General features: G+C 30.8%; 1 protein-coding gene across 2 annotated transcripts; it reads left to right on the top strand.

Annotated features, from left to right (window-relative positions):
• Positions 1-12059: 12059 nt before the first annotated feature.
• Positions 12060-18412, top strand: LOC105115692 (uncharacterized). Of its 2 annotated transcripts, none has more exons than XM_011012651.1 (6): positions 12060-12440; positions 14666-14842; positions 15353-15469; positions 15641-15790; positions 16754-16812; positions 17965-18412. In XM_011012651.1, the coding sequence occupies exons 1-6, from the start codon at positions 12285-12287 to the stop codon at positions 18098-18100; spliced, it is 795 nt and encodes a 264-aa protein (XP_011010953.1). In that variant the 5' UTR covers positions 12060-12284; the 3' UTR covers positions 18101-18412. The 2 variants fall into 2 exon arrangements, with proteins under 2 accessions (XP_011010953.1, XP_011010952.1); XM_011012650.1 differs by having other exon boundaries at positions 12063-12440; positions 14648-14842.
• The last annotated feature ends 4012 nt before the right edge of the window (positions 18413-22424 follow it).

Raw genomic sequence — 22424 nt, 5'->3', positions numbered from 1 at the left:
AAATAAATGTAACACATATATAGTCTTGCATACTTGATCCAAAACAAAAAAATTTAAACATAATTATGCCTTTAAGGCTAGTCCCTGGGCTTCTTTTTTTTTTAATTTAGTATATAACATCTATTAATTGTTTTTTAAGTAGATGATATGTTGTCCACTAATATATTTTGTGGGCATTTTGGTTTGATTTTTTTAACTTAAAAATTTATTTTTTAACTTGTTTTCACATTAAACATCCTAGAAAAATTCAAAGTAACCTGAACAAACCCATTTTAGATCATAAAGCACTCTTTATTCATTGTAAAAAGAAAATCAATCTAAATTAAAAAATGCTTTTGGAGATTTGATATATTTTTTCAATTATTAAAAGGTTTAAAATTATCACTCTCCTCTCTAATGTAAAACTATTCACATCAAGATTTGTCTTTGCTGTAACTGTAACATGGTCACTCTTTATTCATTCTAAAAAGAAAATCAATCTAAATTAAAAAAAGATTTTCAAGATTTGATATATTTTTTCAATTACTAAAAGGTTTAAAATTATCACTCTCCTCTCTAATGTAAAACTGTTCACATCAAGATTTGTCTTTGCTGTAATTGTAATATGGTCAACCAATCTTCTAATTATTATTTTTTTGGTGATTTTATCTATTTTCTCAAAATATATGAAGTTTATGATCAAAATATAAATTTTAAAATGACTTGCACCGCCAATTATGCGTTAATCGCAGCAACTTTAGGGAGTCCTTGATCTTTCAATTTTTTTTCACTAAAATTCTACTTTGTAAAATTGATATTTCATTTAATGTCAAAATTTTCTTAGACGTTTTGCATACGTGAAAGCATGTGAAGAGAAGAAATCACAACACAAAACAATGTCAACTTTAATGGCATGAATAACATGGCAAGAAAATAAAGTTTGATAATAATAATAAAAATAAAATTGTAGAATAAACAATATCGTCTATAGTTAATTGTAAGGGAGGGAATAGTGTGGAATAGTATAGTTGTGTCCAGTTTTAATTTCCTATGTAATTATTTGCACATGTTTTCATTAATTTCATTAATTCCTAAAAATTCTTTTTTGATCAATTCAATTAATTAAACATGTATATTTTACATTTCAACTAATCGAGTATAATTTTTTAAAATTAAATTTTTTTTCTCAATCAATTAATTAATCTTCTAACAACATGATTCATTATTATCAGATTTTCTTTCATTTCTTTTAATATTATCAACCATCCAACCTTTTGGATTGAGTAATTTCTTTTTCAATTTAGGGGGACTATACTTAATTGATTAAAATTTGGACCACACCATAGGATGAAGCTAGATCATAAAAAATAAAGAAACTATATTAAATTTTATTTTAATTCAATTTTTACTTTTTATTTCAAAAAACTTATTTACAGGCAGTTTAATTAAAAAGTTAAGTAGCTTGAGGTGTTATGAAATCATGTTTTTTTTGTTTGTATCCATCGCTTAGCCTTTTATTTTGTTATTATTAATGAATTTTTAATATTTATTAATATATATAATTATCCATTAAACATAGATCAAACTTTTAATTCACATCTTAGATTTTTTATCATCTATTTGACTATGATTGGAAATACGGTTCCTAAAAAATAAATTTTTTTCTATATTTTAAATAAAATTATTTTAATGTGCTCATTTTAAAAATAATTTTTAAAAATTAAAAAATATTATTTTAATATATTTAAACATAAAACATATTTTAAAAAATAAACCAAAACCATAATCTCAAGCAACTCAAAAAAAACTTAACAGCGTCAGCATCTTTTTTATGCTACCAACAACAGCGCATGCGCTAACACAAATAATTGCTAAAAGCATACAGTTTTGGATTACAAGCTGCTTCACTCACAGGTTTAGGATTCCAAAGCTTGTGCTGAACCATGTGGACAACACATCTGACTAACATAGTTTCACTCTTGTTTAGCATTCCAAAGCTTGTGTTGAACATTACAATGAAGCCTATTGTTTCTTTATTGCCAAATAATTTACATATAGCAACACCATGCTAATCTCAAGATCATAGACGTAAAACATTTTTTTGCATGCCTTTGAATGTCACTAAGCTGCAAAACAACACTCCATACTGCTTTAACTCTTGAACAACTAAAAAACAAGTGATTTCTATCTTTCACAACCTTATTGCAGAATAAACAATTAAGATCCATACTCCTCCCTATATTTATTTATCAAGCTTTAGTTGTCGACATATTTAAAATGGCAAACCATGCTATAAAATTATGTCTCAGGATATGAAATTAATAAGTATCTAAATAAAAAAATCTAAAAAATAATTCATATTAGTTATTTGTCTAGTTTAACAAAAAAAAAAATTAAATAATATAACCATAGAATTAAACTAAAATCTTAAAATGCAACGAGCATGTTTGAACAAAAATTGCATAATAATATTTAAACTAAATTTGTTAAGTATCACTTAATTGTTGAAGCATTAAAAATCTAATTCAGATAAAAAATATTGTTTTCAAGGATTAATCACTTATCTTAAAGTTTTATTACTCATCTCTTGATGCAAACAAAAATTTGTAACTAACCTTCTAGTTTTCTAACAACACCACCTTGTTTATTACACTCCTAAAGAATGTTAATTAACTTACGAAAATATTACTCCAAATCTCTCTATAAAAATAAAATCTAGGCTATATAGTAGAAGAAAACACAAAGGAGAAATAAAGTTTACATCTAAAGAAGGTAATCTCCAAAATTGAAGTGAAGAAGAGTTGAAAATCTTCATGAAACATTCTTTTTTCTAGCTCTTTTTACAGTGGATTTTAAAACCAAAATTTCTGTGAAATTACTCCAAAATTATTTTTCACTATTTATCAATCATAGGATGTGTTTGAAAACGCGATGTAAACCATATTTCTTTAAATTTTGAATTTTTTTGCTTAAATTAAAAAAAATTCAAATCATTTTGATATGTTGATATCAAAAATAATTTTTTAAAAAATAAAAAACTTTATTTTAATGTATTTCTAAGTAAAAACACTTTTAACCGCTACTATTATCATAATTTTAAACACACCCTTAATTACCCTACATAAAAAAAAAAATTAACCTTATAGTTTTTGGGTTCAAAATTTGACATTTTCTGTATAAATAAAAATTATCCAAGTTCAAGAAGAGGATTATTTAAACTTTTTATTCATGGGCTATACACATACAAAATGAGCTATAACAAATAATTGTTTATATTCTAAAAAATTATTTTATAATAAACTCAAACCCAAACCTAAAATAGGCTGGTAAAAAATAATTTTTTATAAGTCAAAAATATTTTTACCATAAACTGAAATACAAACTCAAACCCAAGCTTAAGACCTCATGGCCGAGGCTCGAGGGGGCTCAAGGATTAAGTTCAAGCCTAACTGAGTTAAGTGAACACTTGTATGTGGCTAAAGACTAAAGCTCATTTTGCCAAGGTCCTCTCTTTTATAATAGCTTATGCGTCTTATGAGCATATTTTTAACTTTTTAACTTCTTAATATATTAGCATACAAATTGATACGCCCAAAAGATTGATGTATTCTCCCAAGGGCAGTAATGCCGAAGTAATAAATAACCCAGCAAGACCGGGGTCGAACCATAAGGAGGTTAATTGTATAAATTATAGATAACAATTATAAATAACAACAATAGTAGTAGTAGTAGTATTAATAGTAATAATAATAAGAAAAAGAAGTTGATGAGAAATTTGAGCTGGAAGTTTAATGTAAATATTAAACAATGAGAACAACAAATATCAAGGTTAAAGGATCCACTAATGATATGTCAAATAAATATAGTACAAATTCTTATTATTCAATTGGAAACCACGCACAAAGGAGGTTATAATTAGATTATAAATTGTTAATATGATTACATTAGTTATCTTATTTGATTAATGCTAATACTTGTAAATCTCATCAAGCATTCATGATTATAACTTATGTTAACAACAAATCAAGTTCTTTTCATAACTCAGGTGTCGGTTATACCATATAGTATGAGTTATGAAAGTATCAAGTATTTGTTATACCAAGTGTTATAGAACATAAATTTAGATTAGTCATTTAACAAGTATAGTATTAAAAAGTGAATAAGATAACAAATACAAAACATGTTAGTATCAAACATTAAAGTCCATGCTGAGTTTACACTATACTTATTCTTACACTATTAGTGTAACCTTTTCACATTGACATAATAAATTTAACTAAACATAATGAAAGAAAGAAAAATAAAAACATAAATAAGATAAAAGTTAACTAAATAAAGGAAAGGAAATGAAAGGCATGAACAAAATATTAAATAAAGAAAAACTTAAGCATGACAACAATACAAAGAGAGAAAGCAAGAGCATGATCTTGATCTGGAGACCAAGATGCTTAAATGCATGGCAAATGCCTCCTTTTATAGGCCAAAATTAGAACTATTGATTTGATGACTAATTGATGAGTGGATGACCAACTCTTGACTTGGTGACAATCCTTATCTTTTCTTGTCTGCCTAAAACATCATTGATAACGTCAGAATTGGAACCACTTGAAAACATGAAAGTTATAAAAATTATCTCAGCTTTCTAGGAAAAAAATAGAGGTCATTTGAACTTTTAGAACTTCAAATATGGGTCACACTGAACAGTGTTTGGGCTGCAGGACAGATTCAGACTTTTTTATTGTTGCTATAATTTGGACTTGAAAATGGCCTTATTAAATCTTGGGCTCTATATGAAAGTTATAGGCCTATGTCTTACCTTTCTATCCATATAAAATAGATCAAAATCCAAGATCTATAGCTCTAGATATGACCCAATTACCAAACAGTGTTCTGGTTTGGACTACATCGACATCTCTTTTCTAAGTTTGGCCATCTTTTTGTCCTTTCAATTTCAGTTCTTAAACTCATCAATCAATCCTTTCATTTATGTGATAAGCCTGCATTTAAAATGAACATTTACCACAAATTAAAGGTATCTTATATTATTATATATATTATTATAAAACATGCTTTGGTTAAGGAGTTATTGATACTTCAAGTGCAAAATGATGATATAAAACCATGATAAAAATGCACTTTTAAGTACTAATCACACCCCCTAACCAGCTTATTACTAGTCCCTAGTAATCAAAGCGTAAAATAGAAAAACAATTTGCAAATTCCACAAAGCAAGGTATTCATCATTTAACTTCCATTAATCTATCCAGATAAACAAACTCTCATTAAATTTATATATCTGCTCAATACCTCTTAAATTAAATTTATATATCCTATCCAGATAAACAAACTCTCATTAAATTTATATATTTGCTCAATACCTCTTAAACAAGATATTAATAAACTTTTCTTTTGTGGGACTTTACTTAGAAGAAAACAAAATTATTGTTCTAATGTTTAAGATTAACTTCCTTGGGTTAAGATTTTTTTTTGTTTTTTAAATATATATAAATGTAACTTAAAACACAATGCATCTTTAACTCATGTAATAAGCTTTCAGCTAATGACTTCGAGACTAGTTGGTCTTAGGGCATTAGGTGTTGAGACATCCCTATAAGTTTAATAACTCGGGTTGTAGATACTGATACGTAGATAATATAATGTTTGATTTCCTTAAACTTTTCTCCTCAACCCATGTAACAAGCGTTGGGTTAATAGCTTCCAAATCAGTTGACTTTAGGGTATATTAGGTGTTAAAACACCCCTTCGAGCTTAATTGCTTAGATTAGGGAGGCTACGAAACCAAACTTATCTATATTTTTATTATCATTATTTTTTTTTGTTTTTTTTAAATTATATAATATCCCTTTTTCTCACTTGTTACCTTTAACAAAAGAACATAAATAATAATAATCTAATGTGCACCCCACAATCATATGTTAAAGTGTGTGTGTGTGTGAAAATTAAGGTTTAAGAATACATGTTAAATGAGTAGATGAGCAAAATTAAGTGATAATAATGAGTGAGTTTGTAAACCTGAATATTTCAAGAAGTATTATTATAGACCTTATTAAGAATGGTTACTAAGATGCATTTCAAGAGTCACTTTAATAAAAGAGCTCCTTTACTCTGCCATCCTAGTAACAACAGTTTTGCACATGCTTTATAAAATAGAAAACATAATTAGTTAATTTTTTTTGGTCAACTACTATCCTCTCCCCCCAACCAAAACAAAACATTATCCTCAATATCCTAATGTAGAAAGATAGCATATAAAAGACATCACCGAAAATAATGAATATTGACAAACCTCAAACACACTTAAACAAATATAAGAAATAATAAAACATAAATATTATGCTATTAATAAAATCAAAAGACACAAGTTTTTACAAACCAAGACTCAAATAACAGTTGTAATTGTGGCTCACATCTTCCTTTGGTTTTACATCCAAGAATGGCTAAAACACCCTCTATAGGTCGAGGATAGGCTTCCCATCCAGTTTTATTAAAAACTGGTGATTAGTACTTAAAAGTACATTTTTATCATGGTTTTATATCATCATTTTGCACTTGAAGTATCAATAACTCCTTAACTAAAGCATGTTTTATAATAATATATCTAATAATATAAGATACCTTTAATTTATGGTAAATGTTCATTTTAAATGCAGGCCTATCACATAAATGAAAGGATTGATTGATGACTTTAAGAACTTAAATTGCAAGGGTAAAGAGATGACCAAAATTAGAAAAGAGATGTCAGTGCAATCCAAACCGGAACACCGTTCGGTAATTGGGTCATATCTGGAGCTATAGATCTCAGATTTAGGTCTACTTTATATGGATGGAAAGGTAAGATATAGGCCTACAACTTTCATATGGAGCCCAAGATCTAAAAATGCCATTTTCAAGTCCAAATTGTAGCAAAAACAAAGAAGCCCGAATCTATCCTCCAACCCAAGCACTGTTCAGTATTTTGGCCATATATGGAGTTCTAGAAGTCCAAATGAGCTGATTTTTTTACATAAGAAAGCTGAGACAATTTCCTACAACTTGCATGTTTTCAAGTGACTCCAATTTTGATATTATTAATGATGTTTTGGGCAGATAAGAGAAGATAAGGATTGTCACCAAGTCAAGTGTTGGTCACCCACTCATCAATTAGTCATCAAATCAATAGTTCCCAATTTTGGCCTATAAAAGGAGGCATTTGCCATGCATTTAGGCATCTTGGTTTCCAGATCAAGATCATGCTCTTCCTTTCTCTCTTTGTATTTTTTGTAATGTTTATGCTTTGCTTTCATTAATATCAAGTTTATGCCTTTCATTTCCTTTCATTTACTTAGCTAACTTTTATCTTATTTATGTTCTTATTTTGTTTATTTATTTTTCTTTCTTTTATTATGTCTAGCTAAGTTTATTATGTCAAGGTGAAAAGGTTACATTAATGGTGTAAGAATAAGTATAGTGTAAACTCAAAATGGACTTTAATGTTTGATACTAACATGTTTTGTACTTGTTATCTTATTCACTCTTTAATACTTTGCTTGTTAAATGACTAATCTTGATTTATGTTGTATAACACTTGGTACAACAAATTCTTAGCACTTTCATAGCTCATACTGTATGGTATAACCGACACCTAAGCTATGAAAGGAACTTGATTTGTTGTTAACATAAGTTATAATCATGAATGCTTGACGAGATTTACAAGTATTAGCATTAATCGAATAAGATGACTAATGTAATCATGTTAACCATCTATAATCTGATTGGAACCTCCTTTGTGTGTGGTTTCCAATTGACTAATAAGAGTTTATACTATACTTGTTTGACATACCATTAGTGGATCCTCTAACCTTGACATTGTTTGTTATCATTATTTAATCCTTACGTTAATTTTCCATCTCAAAGTTCTCATTAACTTTTCTTCTTCTTCTTTTTCTTTATTATTATTGTTGTTGTTATTATTACTACTACTACTACTACTAGTAGTAGTAGTAGTATTAGTATTATTATTGCTACTATTATTATTGTTGTTGTTATTGTTACTATTGTTGTTGTTTATAATTGTTGTTTATAATTTGTACAAATAACCTCCCTGTGGTTCGACCCCGGTGTTCCTGGGTTATTGATTAGTACTTAAAAGTGCATTTTTATCATGGTTTTATATCATCATTTTGCACTTGAAGTATCAATAACTCCTTAACCAAAGCATATTTTATATATCTAATAATATAAGATACCTATAATTTGTGGTAAATGTCTATTTTTAATGCAGGCCTATCACATCAATGAAAGGATTGATTGATGACTTGAAGAACTTAAATTGCAAGGATAAAGAGATGGCCAACCTTAGAAAAGAGATGTCGGTGCAATCCAAACCGGAACACTGTTCGGTAATTGGGTCATATCTAGAGATATATATCTCAGATTTAGGTCCAATTTATATGGATGGAAAGGTAAGACATAGGCCTACAACTTTCATATGGAGCCCAAGATCGAAAAAGGCCATTATCAAGTCCAAATTGTAGCAACAACAAAGAAGCCCGAATCTGTCTTCCAGCCCGAGCACTGTTCGGTATTTTGGCCATATCTGGAGTTCTAGAAGTCCAAATGAGCTGAAGTTTTTACACAAGGAAGCTGAGACAATTGCCTACAACTTTCATGTTTGCAACTGGCTCCAATTTTGACGTTATCAATGACGTTTTGGGCAGACAAGAGAAGATAAGGATTGTCACCAAGTCAAAAGTTGGCCACCCACTTATCAATTAGTCATCAAATCAATAGTTCCCAATTTTGGCCTATAAAAGGAGGCATTTGCCATGCATTTAGGCATCTTGGTTTCCAGATCAAGATCATGCTCTTCCTTTCTCTCTTTGTATTTTTTGTAATGTTTATGCTTTGCTTTCATTAATATTAAGTTTATGCCTTTCATTTCCTTTCCTTTACTTAGTTAACTTTTATGTTCTTATTTTGTTTATCTATTTTGCTTTCTTTCATTATGTCTAGCTAAGTTAATTATGTCAAGGTGAAAAGGTTACCCTAATGGTGTAAGAATAAGTATAATGTAAACTTAATATGGACTTTAATGTTTGATACTAACATGTTTTATATTTGTTATCTTGTTCACTCTTTAATACTTTGCTTGTTAAATGACTAATCTTGATTTATGTTGCATAACACTTGGCACAACCAATGCTTGGCACTTTCATAGCCCATAATGTATGGTATAACCGACACCTGAGCTATGAAAGGAACTTGATTTGTTGTTAACATAAGTTATAATCATGAATGCTTGACGAGATTTACAAGTATTAGCATTAATTGAATAAGATGACTAATGTAATCATGTTAACAATATATAATCTGATTGGAACCTCCTTTGTGTGTGGTTTCCAATTCAATAATAAGAGTTTATACTATACTTGTTTGATATACCATTAGTGGAACCTCTAACCTTGACATTTGTTATTATTATTGTTTAATCCTTACATTAATATTTCATCTCTAAGTTCTCATCATCATCATCATCTTCTTCTTCTCTTTCTTTATTATTATTATTATTATTATTACTACTACTACTGCTATTATTATTATTATTATTATTATTATTATTATTATTATTATTATTATTATTACTATTGTTGTTGTTGTTATTGTTGTTTTATAATTGTTGTTTATAATTTATACAATTAACCTCCCTGTGGTTCGACCCCGGTCTTGCCGGGTTATTTATTACTTCGACACTCCTGCACTTGGGAGAAGACATCAACCTTTTAGTCATGTCAGTTATTTATTACTTCAACACTTCTGCACTTGGGAGAAGACATCAATCTTTTAGTCGTGTCACTATACTCCATTTAATGTACCTAAATACTAAAATCACTAAGAGCACAACTTACCATTTTATCACAACGTGTCTTACACCTTTTTTTATCATAGGAATAACTAGGAAATAATAATTTCTGAGTTCCACTAAAAACATTATATGAATTAGCTTTCTCTTTGAACCTAGATCTTGGGATTCCCTATCAACTAGGTAGGGTTGTTATCATCACATTATTTCACTAATGAATTATACACAAGTTCTCTTAGTAAAGCAGCATGCATAATGGTCAGTCTAGTAACATTAAACACTACAAGCTCTTTTAGCAAACCTTTAGTTAGCAAATCCATAATATTCTTCCTTAACTTTACTAAGTGTGAAGATATATTCATTAGTAGATTTTGAATTCTTAGTATCGGATATCTAATTCACATCAGTATACCTTTCTAGGATTACTAGGTATTCAGTATAGTATAGTCCATAGTCTAAGGTGTACCTTAAATATCTGAGTTCTCTATTTATTGTTTTCTAATGATCATACTTAGATTACTAGTACGTCTACTCACTTTAATAACTAAGTATATAATATCCAGTTTGTATAGTTTATAACATATACCAAACTTTCTAAAAAAAAGCTTTAGTTAACGAATCTATAATATTTTTCTAGGATTTTACATAATCAATAAAAATAATTCAATTCGAGGGCAAGTGTTTAATAATATTATTTATATGATGTTCATGTTTAGACTTACCATTACACATACTAGTTTGCACCCTTTCCATTGCTGACTAATTGTTGTAATGGATATAAATTGCTTATACTAGTTTTGGCCAATATGATCCTCTAAGAAATTCAAAACCTTTTTGGCTTCCTCTCTAGTTTTATCAAGAGTAATAAAATCTTATTTCATTATGGGTCTTATGATACACATTTGTTTAGAGGATTATCATGACATTTTTGCTTTAACATGTGTGAAGACTTTATCCATTAATAGATTTTGAATTCTTAGTATCAAATATCCATTTCGCATCATGATGCCCTTGTAGTACTACCACGTATCCAATTTAGTATATCTTATAATTTAAGATATATTTCAAATATTTGAATATTTTATTTAATGTTTTCCAATAATCATACTTAGATTACTAGTATATCCATTCAATTTACCAGCTAAATATGAAATATCTAGTTTGTGTAGTTGATAGTATACATCAAGATTCTAATTATTCAATAATATTTTAATTTTTTTTTAAATAGATAAAACTTATGTCTATTGGTGTTTGATAATGTTATTATCACATTTAAAATATTTATAGAGAATTTTTTCAGCAAAATGAGATTGAAACAAAACTAATCTATAAGATGTCATAGTAATTTTTATTTCTAGTATGATATTTGCAACATTTAATTATTCAATGTCAAATTTATTAATTAATATTTTCTTAGTATACTTAATAATTTAATTATTGCTATAAAAAAATTAGTATATCATTTATATAAAAACATACAATGATTTACTATTTATTTGTATTTTTCATATAAATATATTTATTAATTTTATTAATTTTAGATTTATTTGATAATATAACTTTGTTAATTTTTTTATGCAATTGTTTAGATGCTTGTTTTAAATTATATAGTGACTTTAGCTTGCGTACTTTATTTTTTATCTTTTAGTAACAAATCTCTTGGGTTGTTTCATGTATATTTCTTTGTCAAAATCACCATTCAAAAAAGTTACTATCATATTTTAATTAAATTTAAATTTTAATTATTAGACAATATTTTTTTAATTTTAAAGGCCAACATAAATTTACCGTGATACTTTTAAGCAAACATAAAATTAATAGGAAATTAACAAGTTTTTTTAATAGCAGGGAGGGATTGACGTGGGTGGAGCATAAATATTATTCAAGATTTGTTTTATGAAAAAAATAAAAAAAGATAAGAAATATAAATAAATAAAAGAAACAAAAAAAAAATCATGAAGTTAGAGATTCTCAATTTAGAGTGATGTTAACTAAATGAATATGTAATAAGAGTCAATGTCAATTTAAATAACGAAAAGTATGTACCACTCTATTCGAACTTATGCTTATCGAAGGATTATGCTGTCCGTCCATCCAACCCCTAGTGTCCCGGCTGCAACGCAAACCCTTGATTAGATTCAGTGCAAGTCAAAGTAAACAAGCAGCTACTAACTTTATTAATAAATATATTTTTAATAATAATCTCTTAAAAGGGAAAAAGAACAAAGGCGGAGAAGAAAGTGACCTTTTTTCTCCAATTTCTCCTTGCAAATATTTTCAATTCCATCTTCTCACACAGAAAGTATCCTCTCTCTCTCCCTGTTTTTCTAGTCTAGGATAACAAAACAAGGATAGAAAAAGCAAAGAAGAAAAGAAAGGCGGCCTACAAATAAAATCACACTTGAGAGATTGGCGAAGAGAAAAGGGAAAAAAGAAGAGAAGAGAGATGTGTACGGCCTTACCTCCTGCTATGAGGCTTTTGTTAACCACTTCTACTGTTACAGGTTTTCCCTCCAAATCCCTAAGAACAACAACAACAATCCCTAATTTGAACCAATCATGCCTTGCTAGAAGAAACAGCCTCTCTTTCTCTAAACCAACGGTACCCTAGTCTCTCTCTCTCTCTCTCTATCTCTGTTTGTAATGTTAGTATTTTTTTTTTATTTTTGGTTTTGTATGCAGTGGTTTTTTAAGATGCAAAATTTATGACTCTTTGAGCTTTGATGAATTGGGTTTTATGCTGTGCTGTGTGTCTACAAAAATGGTGCTCATTTGTGTGTGTTGGGGTTTGAGAGGCGGGTCTTGTTTGTTTCTTTTAGCTTTTAGTGTCTCAAAACTTTGGAAGAGGAAGTGTTGTTTGGTTATAGGTTTTGAGATGAAAGTATTAGATATTTGAATGAAAGATTTTTGAAGGTGAAGGTCTATAATGGTGTTCCGTTCCTAATATGTTTTCTGATGATTGTTTCCTGTTACATAAACTTCAATTGCATTCAAAATTAGTTCTGATTGACATTTAAAATCCGTGATTTACTAAATTTACTAGCTTTTTTCTGCTGTACAGCCCCCCCCCCCTTTTTTGGGTGCTACTATAGCTGTTAATTTTATCTATTTATTTATTAGCGTAGGTCTTTATGATTCTACATAGGGAAAAGTTCCATTCAGTCTGCTTCTATAAGAAAACAGGAAAGTTGATAGCTTTGCATGTAATCACAAGTAGTAGACGGTAATATTCCATGTAAGTGTTTGGGGAAGATCACTGGCTAATAATTGGATTACCAAAAAGTATTTTTTCTTTGTATATGGTTTGCAGATCAAATTTTGGAATGCCTATGAAAAATATGTTTGATTTGATGTTGTGTGTTAACGGAAATGCCTGTTCTTGAAAGTTTATAGGACATTGCATGTTGCATTGGTCTTTGCATCAAGTACAATGCTTATCTGATCATTCTTCTAAATCTTGTGTGTCAGTTTTAGGTTCTTGGAAAGAAACTGTAAACACTCAACTGACAAGGTGTGTGGGGCACAGGGATAAATGAAGAACAAATATTCTTCTTGTAGGCCATGATATAAACATGTTAATTTTCACTACTTGCTTGACAACTAGGATTTATAAAGTATTTATAAGCTCTTGTAAATGTGTTTCATCTATTAGAAAATTAAATCCATCAAGGTAAAAGGCGAAGAGTGTGGAAGCAATTATTTTGTTCTCCATGCTGTCTATCAGAAAAGTTAGATATCAAAGGATAGATGAAGAGTGGCTTTTTGAAGAGAAAAGGAAAACAAGCAAGAATCCTTAATTAATATCTGTGATTCTGGGGTTGACATGAAATCTGCATAAAAATATCACTTTTATCACTCCCCCTTTGGGAATTAATTGGATTCATCTGGTTGAAATAGAGATTACAATTTATATTCCTTGTTTGCTGGATATGCACGGGGCCTATGAATAAAAGGAATTGTTATAGAAGGAAGCTTGCTTAATTTGCTTTAAAATTTGATTTTCCTCAAATGCATCAAATCTGAACCATCCTTGTTTGATTGAAAAGGGCAAGGAAGTTTTTTTGAAATATCACACTTTCCCTAAAAATTATTCATGTAAATGCTTCTTGGGGTTGTGGGCATGGCATGTGAGAAACAAGTGATTCAGGTTATAAAATCTCTTTCTGCTGATCTTTGACCCATGTTTTACCAGATTTTGTAGACTGTCTTGTATTTTTAGCGTACCATTTTTAGGTAGCTTGTGAAATAACCCTATACTTGTTTTCTTTCATTTTAATAAATTTCCATTTAACCAAGGAAAAAATTTTGGGCCTCCTAAAACCAATTATCATCCATTATTAAACTCGCACACACACTGATCTGCGACACCAGTCAAGCATGTGCCTTTAATTTTCTGCATGCAAGGCAACTCCCCCGGTTTTCTATATATCACTTTCAAAAACCTTCTTTTTTTCAGATTTATGATTTGTAAAATATGCCGCTTTTTACTGAGTTGAGTTGACATTATGTGAATTGATGTTTCTTTTGAGTGTGGTATGATTTTATGGGGGTGATCAAACAGACTCAAGCTTTATGTAAGCTTGCTAGGTCGTAAAATATATTCATTTTGAGGGGAAAAAAAGAAAGAGATGATAATATTTGTTTCTAGTAGGCCATGTGAGCTTGCCATGTGATCAAGCAGACTACTCTAACGAAACATGCCTCAAAGCTCATGTGAGCTTGAGCTTGTCTGATCACCACTCTTTGTGTGCGGTTGGTTTTCACTAATGATTTACTACCAGGGAATCTGTTTTTATGTAATGGAAATAGTGGCGTTGTGGACACAAGAGGAATGATCAGGAAATGGATAGTTGGAAAGCTGAAGAGGAGAACATTGAGTGCATGTTTGGTTCAAATGAAGATACTGGCAGCCAAATTCCAACACAAGCCCAAACTATTGTGGAAGGATCAGGGACAGTTGTGTTGTCAGAATTTAAACCTGTTCCTGATGTAGACTATCTACAGGTGTGTGATCTTTCCATTACAAACTTGTTCTTCAGTCAACAGAATTTATTTTTGGCAGTTAATTGTTAAAATCAACCTTGTCATCTTTTTCAACAGTAATATCATTTCTCCACCGCTGACATACTGGGTTTGACAATTGAGAAATTGTTTACTGATGCCTAATTTGGGATATCATGTGTTATAGTACTCAACTTTTTTAAAAATGCCCTTGCAAGTTAAAGGTTGGCACCACTAGCAACCAAGAGGACCTGCATAATAACTTTTCCATGATGGAAATAACAATGATTAAGTGATCATCTTCTGCCTGATCTTAGGCATTCTATATAGATAGTTTTATTTTATTTTTTAATGTGATTCTTGGGGACAAATTTTAGAGAGTAAGTTCATCTCTCTTTGTATTGGTTGCAGTTTTGCAAGCACCCCGGCATTTTTTTCTATTGTGCTAAACCTTAGGGCCTCGGATATCTGTTTGAAAGGTTAAGTTTTATATGCATATACAATTGTTTGCAGGAGTTATTGGCCATCCAACAACAAGGACCAAGATCTATTGGGTTTTTTGGAACCCGGAACATGGGCTTCATGCATCAAGAACTTATTGAGATTCTCAGTTATGCTTTGGTTATAACAGTAAGATGCTATGACATAAATCTCATTTATTTTATTTCTATTTGTCTCCTTTGAATACTCATTAAGCATTCTAGAAATTTACTTGACACTGGGCCTTACCATGGACTATCTAAGTAAATTCTTCTGAGATTCTCATCTTGCTGAAATGCAACATGATTTCTTTTCCTGCAGAAAAACCATATTTATACATCAGGTGCATCTGGGACCAATGCAGCTGTTATAAGGGGTGCTTTAAGAGCAGAAAAACCTGAACTACTTACAGTAATCTTGCCTCAAAGTTTGAAAAAACAACCGCCTGAGAGCCAGGAGCTATTGGCAAAAGTAAGAAATTAGTTTTGACATTCATTCATGTAATATTCCCTCTGTTCTGACATTATTCAGCCTCTGGGTGCATGCAGAGGTATTTTAATGATAGTTAAGTTTTAAATTTCAAAACATTGTGCAGCCAAACCCATACACATTATTATGTTATTGAATTCATGTTAAAAAGCATCTGAAATGTAACCTCAAAAATTTGATATGCTTTCAGACATCATTGAACTTGTAGTCTATTTAATCTGTTCACCTATTAGGTGACTTTTTGAGAGATTGTCATTGCTTACGGCAAATTAGATGGTAAAATTTCAGCCCACCTCTCTGTGAAAGTTTCTAAGTACATTTTGTGGATAGATTAGGGTTCAAGTTAGATGTTCAAAATATTCCCTTGATCCCAATCATTCAATTCTAAATCTTTTGCTATGAATTTTTGGTTTGTAATCATCTGACTGAAAGTCAAAGTTCTTAAGGTACTGGCACTTTTTGGAGATATGGCTACCAAAAGAAGATTCCTATTTTACATGGAGCAATTCGCCTAAGTGCGAAATTTGTTTATAATTTTGGCCTATTCACTTTGGAAACTTTAGGCATCAAAGATAATACTATGTCATATTTGCAAACCAACTTTACTTTAGGGAGAGAGATCCTTATTGTTGGCTTATTAAGCTTTTAATTTGTTGCTCTACTATAAAGTTCACATACTGTGAATGGGACTGACATCCATTTGGATGCTAGTTGCAGAAGAGTCTGCAAGTTAACGAACCATGACTTTTTATGAAAATAATTGGGGGCTATGAATATGTTTATTTTGTTGATGTACTGAAAATGAATCCCTGTTTATTTATTTATTTAAAAAAAAAAGAACAAAGGAATCCACCAAATTGAGTTAATAGGAAAAAATAATAATTTCCATTGCTGATGGCAACTGTTGGTGTTGTGGTAACTGGTTATGTTTTTTTTTATTTGCAGGTGCAGAATGTGATAGAGAAGCCTCACAATGACCATCTACCACTGATTGAAGCCAGCAGGTTTGTGCTAACATGTTATTCTTTCAGTTACTCTTCCAGTATTTTATTTTTTACATAATTTTCTTTTGAGAGGGTACTCTTACAGTAATGTAATAATTACCTATGAATCTGTCCGAGCTAATGATTTTTTTTCCCTTAAAAATTATGCCAACCAACAAGGATAGCAAAATAAAGAATCCTGGCTCATATCATATTTGTCAAAGGTGAAATGATAATGAAATGTTTCTTTGCTCTTTTAAATGATTTGATTAACAAACATGTTGTCTGTGAAAAGTATTGAATGATGAAAGCTTTGACCGTAAATAAAATGCAAAGTTGCTCAGCATTAAATGCTGAAAATTCTTTCTGCACGTGTAGACATGCAATATTTGACAGATTAGCTGTGAGAAAGTATTTGCCTTGCCTTGCTTTTCATGCATGTTGTTTCTATGTTTTTATATGGTTTTATTTAACAGCATGATACCCAAGAATGGAAAATGAAGGTTTGTGTCGCAAATAGAACTGAAAGTTCTGTGGTTGAAAATCATGCAGTTCCCTGCTTTTAAGTCAAAATTTACTGCTTTAGAATTGAGACCTTTTTACTGAGAACTGTAATGGCATAACCATCATGTCAAGCAAACAAAGTTACAACCGTTGTCGTGTGGAACTAATTTTGATTTGATGATTGATAAAGCCTCCACAAGATTAACCAAGTATGCTGGTTTTCTGGATCCACTTGTACAAAATAATATAACACAAATATTGAAATTGAAGAATGGAACTGCCTTCTCAAGCCATTGGCAGTTGCATTCCAATAAATTGGTCTGACTTTTATTTTCAGTAAATTTTGCTAAATTGTTTGATCTTACACGTGCAAAGCGAAGTAGATTCAACTGGTACAGGAGCTCAACTGAAATGCAAGCTTGACATGCAGTATTTAAAAATGTTTAGTCTAGTGAATGAGCTTGGGCTGTTAGTTTTAGTTTGCAAGTTCATTAATTGCTCAGTTGAGTTCTGCATCGGTGGGAAGTTCTATAGAGTGGTTGCAAGGTTGCTTAATGCTGAAGTTGGAAAATGACTGCATCTTCTATGCTTAATGCTGAAGTTGGAAAATGACTGCATCTTCTATAATAAACGGAATTTATCTGATGGTTTTTAATGGTGAAATTGCAGGCTGTGTAATATGGACATTATTTCCCATGTACAACAAGTTATTTGCTTTGCCTTCCATGATAGCAGGCTGCTTATGGAAACTTGTCAGGAGGCAAAAAATCTCCGGAAAATTGTTACTCTCTTTTATCTGGACTGAAGCAATTTGTTCATTCTATACATTGTTTTGTAAAAGAGAGGTGGACGTCGCTTATTCTTTTTTTGTTTTTTCTTTTTGTAAATGAGGCGATGAATTGGGAGAAATCGGTTGACTTTATGCATATTGTAACAGTGATGGAGCCAATTTGCTCCGCATAGTTGGATAGATACTGTAAAAGTTCTTATTCACCTGATTTTAGCAGAGGATATCGGACAATAACCATACCTACCTTCCCATTGAGTATGCATGCATCAAGTTGTTTCTGTTTTACCTACGTCAAGCATTTCAATCAATATTTTGTGATTGATCTTATTTTATTTCTTAATTGAATCACATTGTATTGAACCTAAAAGCATTTTCTACTCTTTCAATGGATTTAAAACGCATAGAAGTTCATGTATGCGTGCTACTTTCTCGTTTCCATTGAAGTGAAATGATACCAGTTGGTCTTCATGCCCCCGAAGCAGGAGTAACGCCCCTCTGGTTTTCTCGGTTCAACTACTCTGATTCTTCTTATATACGTATGTTTATGTATATAATCAAAATTATTTTCTCCATTTCATACCGTGACCTCACCATAATTTTATATTCTTACAACTTCATGTTTGTCTGAAATATTTCTTAGATTGGCGTTTTAGATGTTTGTCCCAGTTCTCCCAACAAGCCCACCAATCCTAAGCTAGGCTCTAGAAGACTCATCACGCGGAAATGCACTCACCTCTAATTTCATTCAAGTGAACGAGGTGGGTTCTGTATTTGCCTCGATATCTTTAAGTAAACTCTCCTTCAGCTTAAAAAGAAGAAAAAAAAACATTGCTGTTGTTTAAATATTTTTTTTTTAATGTTTTTTATATTATTTTAATATACTAATATTAAAAATAAAATTTAAAAAATAAAAATAATATCATAATAATATATTTAAAAAACTTTTAAATCACAATTTCTGTATTTTAAAAATATTTTTAAAAAATTTAAATATTTTAATTTTTTATTTACTTCAAATTAATAGTAATATGTTTTTAATTTTTTAAATTATTTTGATAGACTAATATTAATAATAATTTTTAAAAAATAAAAAAAATATTATTAATATATATTTTAACATAAAATATTATTTAAAAAATAACTTAACTATAATCAACCACAAACGGGTCGAAAATTAACCACACTGTAATCGTTGTTGATGAAACTGCTTGTTAGATCCTGGATAAAGTAATGATCGGTGAGAAATCTAGCGTCCAGGCTTTCGTAGCAGATCAAACATCAAAATTCTGACAAAAACGTACAAAATAAAGCTGCTGCCACAAACATTCGGCGCCTATATATATAATTGTTTATTCTATAATGATATCTGTGCATTAAATGCTCCCTTCTATTGCAATCATGAGATTTTCTTCCACTTCCAACTCTCTGGTCGCCACCCCCGAACAAGTAACACTTGAACACGACCTTGCAGCTCACTTGCGTGTTTGCTACCCGCCATTCTTCGAAGGTTGCTCTAAAAAACCGATCTTCACTTTCTGTTATCAATTGCTTCTATGTTTCCGACTGATGGAAACAGTACCAGCCTGAACCCAGAAGCACCTGAGTTCTTTCCTCATAGTTACCCTGAAAACGATATGGTTGCACCTTCGCATAATGTTGTTAACTATAGTGACCAAGATCTCCCAAACTTCTCGTTTTTTCCTGCAATAAATCAAAACCCATCTTCTTATTACTACTACCACTGCTACTCTACATCAGGGCCATCTTCTCATCCTTATCCTTACTATACTGACACCGATTATCAATATCCTAGCAATGCACAGTACTGTGTTGCTTATGCTCACAACCATAACCTCTTGGTCTCTACAGTACTGACCAAGCCAAGCCCTATCATGGCAGTCTCTGAGGAAACGAAAATGGTGCAAGCCCAAGATGAGCCCAAAAAGGACATGCAACAGTTGGTGCCTGCAAGGGTTAGCACAGGAAGTAAAAAGAGAGGAGAGAGTAGCAGATATGTTGGTTCTTTTAATGGGAGAGAAGGGAGGTATAAAGGGCACGAAAAAAAACATGCCAAGAAGGAAGATTTGAGAGCCAAGTCTAGTGGAAGTAGTAGAAATCGCGAGAGGCAATATTCTTCAACCGGAAGGAATGTGAGATCTTGTGGTGGTGCCAATTCTAGGCAGAAGCATTCTGTGTTCCCTGTGCTACCCGATGGCCAAGATACCACAGTTATGATCAGGAACATTCCCAATAGATACACGTAATTGGTTCACTTTCTGTCTCTCCTTGAATTTGTGTGTAGTGGGGTTTCTTCATTAGCTACACTCTGTTAGTTTTTTATGAAGCATGCAGTATCCTATCAGTACTCATCCGGTTCCAAATTATTCCAGAAGTTGCCTCCCTTTATTTTTCTGAATTGGTTTTTCTAGTCTTTCATATTGTATCTCTACAAAATCGCTCCTAACAGTTCCACTTGTTTTCTCGCAGCCGTGAAATGTTAATGGAATTCCTTGACAGGCATTGCAAGATGGAGAATGAAAAGGCAAAAAAGCATCAAAATTCTGACTCTGCCAGGGAGGCAATTGTGTCAGCTTTCGATTTCCTGTATCTGCCTATCGACTTCGAGTACGTTTCAGTTGTGTTTTTGATCTTGAATTTCCAATTGCTTTTGCCCATCAGAAACATTTATTGCAGGGTTTAAACGAGAGTTCTTCTACATATTTTATTCACAAAAGCCAAACTTTATTGGCTCTACACAAACTAAAACAACATCCATCACTTTTAATTATGCTGGATTTGTGGTGGGATGCAGAAGAGAGGCCAACAAAGGCTATGCTTTTGTTAACTTCACAGATGCAAGAGCTGCGTGGAAGTTTTACCTTTCCACCAACCATCAAGCATGGGATGTTTTCCAGTCCAGCAAGATACGTGAGATAGCCTGTGCTAGGCTCCAGGTACGGTAATCACGAGAGTATTGCACTCATAAGACTCCCTTGATGAGTTCTCTTATCTAAACAATATGGGGTTTGATTTGAAAATGTGATCTCAGGGCAAGGAGCAGCTAGTGAGGCATTTTGAGAAGTCAACTTTTGAATGCGACTCTGATGAGTATTTACCGGTAAGTTTCAGCCCAGCCAGGGATGGTTCAAGGGCAATGGTGGAGCAAAGGTCAATGGGTAGACGCATTAGTAACAAATCTAGCTATGCGGCGTAGCTATTAGATTTGGTGACCAGGACGTGACAAGAACAAGATTGTGTGCTTTTGTCATTGTCATTTTGTGGCCATCAATATCAGGCCTATATCGCTATTTCGGCTACTGTAATAGTTCAGTTTCAGTTGATACTAATTACTACCAGTTCTGTTCCGGTTTGTAAATTTGGTCTCTACTAAATGATGGATTGATTTTGAAAAATAACATAGTTTTGTAAAATTCTTGGGAGAATAACATTGGGTTTAAAAATATTTGAAAAATAGTATAATTTGAACTTAATAATGTACAAAACTGCAATTGAAAATAGTAGTTTGACAGTTGTGTGATGATGGTTTTTTCTTTTTAAAATAATTAAATTAATAAAATTCAATTTTAAATTTTAATTTTTTTTGGAAGGTTTAAAAGATAAGATTTAATATCTTATAGTTTAGAGATAAATATGACGAGGGGAAAAGATAAAAAATAAAAAATGAAATACCTGGAATATATTGAAAATTTGTTTTGAAGACACTTGATACTGTTAAAAAAAAAATCTAGATAATGTGATTTTAATTATATATTGGAACATTATTAAAAGAGATCATAAATAATCTTAAATTGATGTTGGTGGTTTTTTAATATGGTTAAAATTATTTTAAAATTTTTTCTAATAATAGTGGGTGTGTTGAAAATAAATATATAAGATTTTAAATTTTATTTCATGTTCATTAGATTTTTATGAAAATAAAAATTTAAATTAATTTTCACAACTATTAATTAATTTAATTTATAAATAAATTTTAAAATAATTGTTATTTTTAAAAGCGATATGTCCAAATAGTTATTTTTTAAATATTTTTAATTTATATTATATTTTAAAATATTTTGTTAAACTGTGTTATAACTATATAAAAAAAACTCTAGATAATACATGCAATTGTGGAGGTTGCTAGTCTCGAGACCTGAGACATGGTTTAGAGACCATGGAAGGCCATGTGCGAGGTCCTCCTAGATGAGTGGATGCGTTTTTTGTTTTTTTTAATTAACGTGGGTATCTAGGTCAGTTTATATGTATTACGCCTAATTTTATAATCCATTGAATATTCTGCAAGCCCAATAAACAAGTAAGATATGGCGGGGGGGGGAGA

Source organism: Populus euphratica, unplaced genomic scaffold (assembly GCF_000495115.2).
Source record: "Populus euphratica unplaced genomic scaffold, PopEup_1.0 scaffold745.1, whole genome shotgun sequence".
Classification (NCBI taxonomy): domain Eukaryota; kingdom Viridiplantae; phylum Streptophyta; class Magnoliopsida; order Malpighiales; family Salicaceae; genus Populus; species Populus euphratica.
This window is presented reverse-complemented; position numbering and strand designations above follow the sequence as displayed.